The 5,520-nt window shown below is 57.3% G+C and overlaps 1 protein-coding gene across 5 annotated transcripts in view; it reads left to right on the forward strand.

The window, feature by feature from the left end:
- The window catches only part of SHC2 (SHC adaptor protein 2), a 15,295-nt gene that overhangs the window by 238 nt on the left and 9,537 nt on the right, over positions 1–5,520 (forward strand). Inside the window, exons 1-2 of one of the 5 annotated variants that reach the window (XM_025196537.1) lie at positions 47–101; positions 3,848–4,786. The exons of 1 other annotated variant lie outside the window; for it this stretch is intronic. In XM_025196537.1, coding sequence (XP_025052322.1) covers positions 4,670–4,786 — 117 coding nt within the window. In that variant the 5' untranslated portion in view covers positions 47–101; positions 3,848–4,669. Of the gene's footprint in view, positions 1–44; positions 102–3,396; positions 4,787–5,520 lie in introns of those variants that run through there. 3 more of the 5 variants (XM_025196539.1, XM_025196540.1, XM_025196538.1) reach the window with 3 other exon arrangements.

Raw genomic sequence — 5,520 nt, forward strand, 5'->3', positions numbered from 1 at the left:
ACGGGAGCCGCGGGCACCTGCTCCAGCCAGCCCTGGCCCAGGCAGCGCGGGGATGGTGTAAGAGGGAAGGAAGCAGCAGCAGCCGCCGGCCTTGGGAACAGGTAGGGCCTGTGTGACCCCCTGCCTTGGGCAAGGTGCGTGGAGATGCACTAGGAGCTCACTGGTTTCTTGGTCGGGGTACATGTGTGAGTGTGAGTGTGTGGGTGTGAGAGACTAGCGCCAGCCCCAAACACACTCAGCCCGGTACCCTGGCGAAAGAGGCTTTGCTTTATGCTAAGCAGGGCTGGGCATGGTTGTTCCTTGAGCGGGAGACCTTGACTAAGGACCAGCCCGGTGGAGGAAGGGGTCTTGTCTGTGCAGATGAGGCTTTCCTGTCCTATGTGGGAGGTGGGATTTGGGCTCTGGCTGGAGCCGGTGCCCCTGCCTGGGCACTTCCACAGACAGGACATTGGGTAGAAAGGCATAGCAGCAGGCTGAGAAGGGCAAGTTTTAGTGAATACAAAGGCCACTTCCACTCTTTTCTTGCCCTAAACCTTCCCCTGGGTTGTAACCCACAGGCTGGCACTCTAAATATAGTGTAGATGAGCTAGGACATGCTGCAGTCAGCTGGGCTGTCGAAAAGCTGCTATGTTCCACCCCAGAGGTGGCCGAACTTGGGAGGGGACGAAGCCCTAGGGCTTTAAAGAGGTGTAAGGCCATGCTGATGCCCCAGAAAGGTGCTTTACCCTGGCCTTTTCTACCCGGGTTCCTGAGTCCTTCTCGTGCACACAGCACCCACGCCCTCCCCCTCTGACACGCCTGTTTACACTTACATGTCTCACGGGGCGGATGTGCTGACACTGCACTAGCCATCCCCACCATGAACCTTAGCCCTGATTCGGGGCTTTCCATTGGCAAGTCCAAGTGCCTTACTGAGGAGATTGGGGGCTTGGGGCCATTTCCCAGATTGGGTAGCCAGGGAGTACCCGACCCTCCCTGAGATCCTGTACTCTGGGGCCTGCAGAGAGACATCAAGGTGAGAAGCTCTCAGGAAAGCAGCATTAAGTACCCCCTTGATCCCTGGGAGTTGGATCACGGAGAAGGCCTGATGCCCAGTAAGCGGGTCCCCTTCCTGCCTGCAGTCTGGCAGATGGTGTCTGGAGTAGGTACAGGACTGGTTGCAAGGAGCAGAGAGCAGGGAGGGACAGAGGGAAGGGGAGAGACTTGATTACCCTCCATGTAACTGGTGAGGTCCTGAGGCTTCACCCCACGGCCCCGAACTTCAGAAGTCACCGGCTGGGAATAAAGCCAGGAGGCTCCATTCAGCTCTGCCCGGTGTCTGTGCATGCACACGCACGCACATACACACACACGTGTCACCTCATCTAATGACCCCCTCTCCTAATGAATCCTTCATGGACTTGACAGCACTTGCTTTGGGCTTCACAAAAGCAGAGCCAAAGGCTTAAGGAGATTAATTAGGCGCACGGCAGCAAAGCCATGCAAATCGGTGCCGTCTGGGAGCTGCGAAGTGGGCGGTCGAGCCCTCCTGCCTGCCCCTGCCACGGTGCCAAGGGGAACGGCAGACATGCTCACAGTGCTCATGGAAGGGGTGAATGGGTGGGTGAGAAGCGTGGGTGTGTGCATTCAGGCAGGGGTGAATGGGGGATGTGTGTGCATGTGTATGTGGAGGAGGGTGGATTCATTCAGACAGGTATACACAGATGATGTATATGCATGGGCACTCACATGGAAAGGAACATATAGGTAACGTGTGTTTGCATGCACATGCAAATTGTGTGCATGTATGTGGGCATCCGAGCGCAGACAGGCACATATAGGTGCCATGCTCATCCCTGCAAGTGATGTATGTGTTGGCGAGACACGCCCTCACAGGCAGGCAGCGTGTGCTTGCTGCGTGTGCAGTTCTGGTGCATACACAGTTGCGTGTGGCAGGCTTGCAGACAGCTCCTTGGATCCCAGGTCTGCACCTGCAACAATGGCCCAGGTGCATGTTTTGCATCTGCACGCGTGTAAAATACTTGGGGGGGAGGTGTGTAAAAAGAAGCATGCCCTTCCATGCCTTGATGCATGACAGAAATGTGTCTGTGCACGTTTGTGCCATGTATGGCGATAGTGGGTGCATCTAAGATCACACATGCATGCCTGGCATGTGCAAGAAGATATAACGTGCATGGGTGGGCAATGCAAGTGCAAGGGGGCATGTGTAGAGATGTGGCGGACGGGTTCCCACAAAGGCTGCATAAGAGACCCCCTACATGAGGGCAGAGCAGAGGCAAAGCCACCCGACTGGAGCAATGGATCCAGAGGCCTGAGAGGCAAAGGCAGCAGCTCCAATGCCCCTTATCAAGGTCAAAGCCCTGAGCTTGAGTCCCCTTCCCAACCTATCCTGCCACGCTGGGGTGGCCTTAAGTATCCAGCTCCGTAGCTGCATCCCAGATGCGTTCCCATGGGGCTTTACTGCTGTGTAAACAAGGAGCAGACAGGCCGCACCAGCCCCTGGGGTAAAACCACATGGATGCAAAGCTGGTGTGTGTGCAGCTTACCCCAGAATAGGGCAAAACAGCCTCTCCTGCCACTTAGCTTCAAAAGGCAGCAACAGCAGCCTCCTGCCAGCTGCCTTGGTGGGCACAGCAGGGCGGCAGACTACCCAGGTACATAGCACTGTGTGCCCAGGCCCTGAGCAAGTCTGGCTTGTGCTTCCCTTGCACTAACCCAGTGCTCTTCTATTTGCAATCCCCAACCCCTGCAGCATCACATTAATCATCATGCCACAGGGTGGGGTCCTGATCCTGCTGAGCTGGGCACTGCCCGGCTGTGGCTGGGGTACGGCTGGGTGACTCTGCTCTGCAGCAGGTGAGGCAGAGACCAGCTCCGCTCTGAAGCTTCAAGCTTTAAGCAATGATTAAAAGAAGCCGAGGCTGCAGCAGGGGCTGGGAAAGCCCCAGGCGTGAGTGAGCTCCCAAGAGCGGGAGGCTGAGGTGGAGGAGATGAAAGCAATCCCTTGGCCTCTTGGGAGCTGTGCAGGGAGGAAAGCAGCCGGTGTCTCGGAAGAGAAGGAGCTTCTATTCTGGGCCCTGCCTGGTCCAGAGGGACATGGAGCGGGGAAGGCAAAGAGCAGGGGTGCAGGGTGGGGAGGGGCTGGGGGGCATCCAAATCATGCATCCACCCTCTGAGCAATGGGATCATCACACAGTACTCACAGCACCAGAGCCCCTCCAGGCACCGAGGCCTGGCTCTCTAGCCCCCCTACCCCAAGCACAGATCACTTGAGCATCAGTCACTTTGCGCCTCGAGACCAGCCGAGCACATTCCACCAACCGTCTGGAATTGCTTCATCTAGTGCTGCAATGCAGCTGCCTCTGGGGTGGGACCAGCAGCCCTCGGACAGAATCGCACACGAGACCCAGCTCAAACAGCTCAAGTGCCACCTAATTGCCCTCCCAGGCCTCCCATGCAAGCTGTGACCAGCCCCCCTCTTGCTAAGCTAATGGGAGCTAATGAAACCCCCAAGCAGATGGCTGCAGATAGCTTAATAATAGCCCATCGCTCCACAGAGCCGACACTCTACCTAGCAAGGCTCCCACCCTCAATCCCAGCCCCAGAGCTATTGCTCCGTCAACCCGCCTTTGAACCTAGGGCCTGGATGGAGGCGGGGGCAGCAACTGAGAATATTAGTCTCCTCTCCCTTTTCCAGTGTTTTCAGACTGTTTAGAAAGCAAACAACTGGAGGGAGAGAGAGAGAGAAGAGCAGTTCTTAATATGGCAACAGCAAATGTAATTCTATTACTGTGATTTATTGATTGCACTCTGAGCAATTACTGGCTTTCACCCCATCACCTGCCAGTGGAAGAGAGCGAGAGAGACAGCAAGGAGAAGGAGAAAACAAAGAGGCGGCCACACATGCCTCCCACCGTTTGGAAACAAGGGCCTCAGAGGAAAGCTTTGATTTTTTAATTTGGGCTCTGTTAGGAGAGATCATTTGTGTGAGCCCTCTCTCCCCCCACCTTTGGTGGGTCCTTGCTTGGGGACTGGGAGCTGCCTGCTCTGCCTCTGCTGTGGGATCACAGTGGGAATTAGGTTGCCATTGCTCAGAGGAGGGGGTTGGAGGGTGAAAGTGGGCCCTGCAGCTCCCCCCCTTGCTTTGCACAAAGCCACAGCACTGGGTTTGGGGGAGATGGGAGCAGGGGTCAGCCCCCTACCAGGTCCCAGGGCTGGAGGGTGAAACTGACCAGGAAAGAAATTGACAAGGAAAGAAACTGACCAGCCCCTTGCCCCTCCTGGAGTCTTGGGGAGCACAAGGGCTGAAGGGCTGGGGCGTGGAAAGCAGACACCGGCCAGCTCTGGTACCCTCATGGGGACAACACTTCCTCTCACCAGGGTGAGGAGCCCATCACTGCATGCGAGAAGGGGCAGAGACTGTGGAGGGAAACCGATTGGGGTCTGACCAGGGGAGCAAGCCCAAGGATGGCAAGATGCCATAGCTTGGGCCACGTTAGGGGCTGCTTTGTAGAAGCCAGTTGCTCCTGGGGGGTGTGATGGGAACTGGGGCTTCCCATCCCCGGTTGCAAGTGGGAAGAACTGCCCAGACCTGGGAGATCTGAGCAAGGTGCCTCCACCTGCTGTGGAGTCTGGCGGGGAGGCGAGAGGGCTCTCTGCTGCACCCTCCATGCCCCCAAACCTGCTTGCAGGCTGTTTTGGAGGCATCAGAAAGCAGAGCCAGCAAGAAGCAAAGGAAACCCAGCAGCAGAGCATCACCCGCCTCGCCCAGCCCTGCGGCTTTGATGTAAACAGAGAAAAGCAGCCCAGGGAGCCAAAGAGCCCGGCGCTGCCAGCTGCTTCCAGAAGCTACCCCGTCCCCACTCAAGCTAATGACTAAGCAGGGGGGCTAGAGGGGACCTTGCATCATTTTTTATGATCCCCTGCCTAGGAGGAAGGGAGCTCCTTCAAGCTCTGCTTCACCTCCAGCGGCCCATTAACCCCACAGCAGCTGGAGGAAAGCAGCCTGCACTGTGCAGGGATACGGGACCCAGATCTGAGGAGTGGGGGGCCTTGGTCCCTCTGGATCCCTTAGGGCTGTGCTTTGAACACCTCACATGGAGGTTTAAAGGGAGAAGCACAGGGCCAAAATGCTCAGCGACACCCCCAAAGCCACAGTGGGATTGGGGGACAAATTCCCGACCCCAGGCTCAGAAGGGAGCCCTAAGAGCTGGGGAGCAAACCGGTGGGTGAGGCTTGAGCTGCAGGAAGAGGGGTAGGGGGCTCTGCTCCTGCCGGGGAGGAGGAAGGGGAGGCATCTCCACCGCGCTGGGGGTACCAGCGAGGGCAGGATGCCCCAGCTCCCAGGCTAAGCATAATCCTCCACCAAACTCGGTCACAGGTCCCCTCCTCCCCACTCCCCCAGATCTCGGGGGGCTGTCACCTCGCACCTTCAGGCAGCATGGAGGGGTTGCATATAGGAAAGCAAGCTGGACCCTTCAGAGGCCTGTTGGAAAATCCCAGCCAGGGAAACGTGCACGC

Source organism: Alligator sinensis, unplaced genomic scaffold (assembly GCF_000455745.1).
Source record: "Alligator sinensis unplaced genomic scaffold, ASM45574v1 scaffold1295_1, whole genome shotgun sequence".
NCBI lineage: Eukaryota > Metazoa > Chordata > Crocodylia > Alligatoridae > Alligator > Alligator sinensis.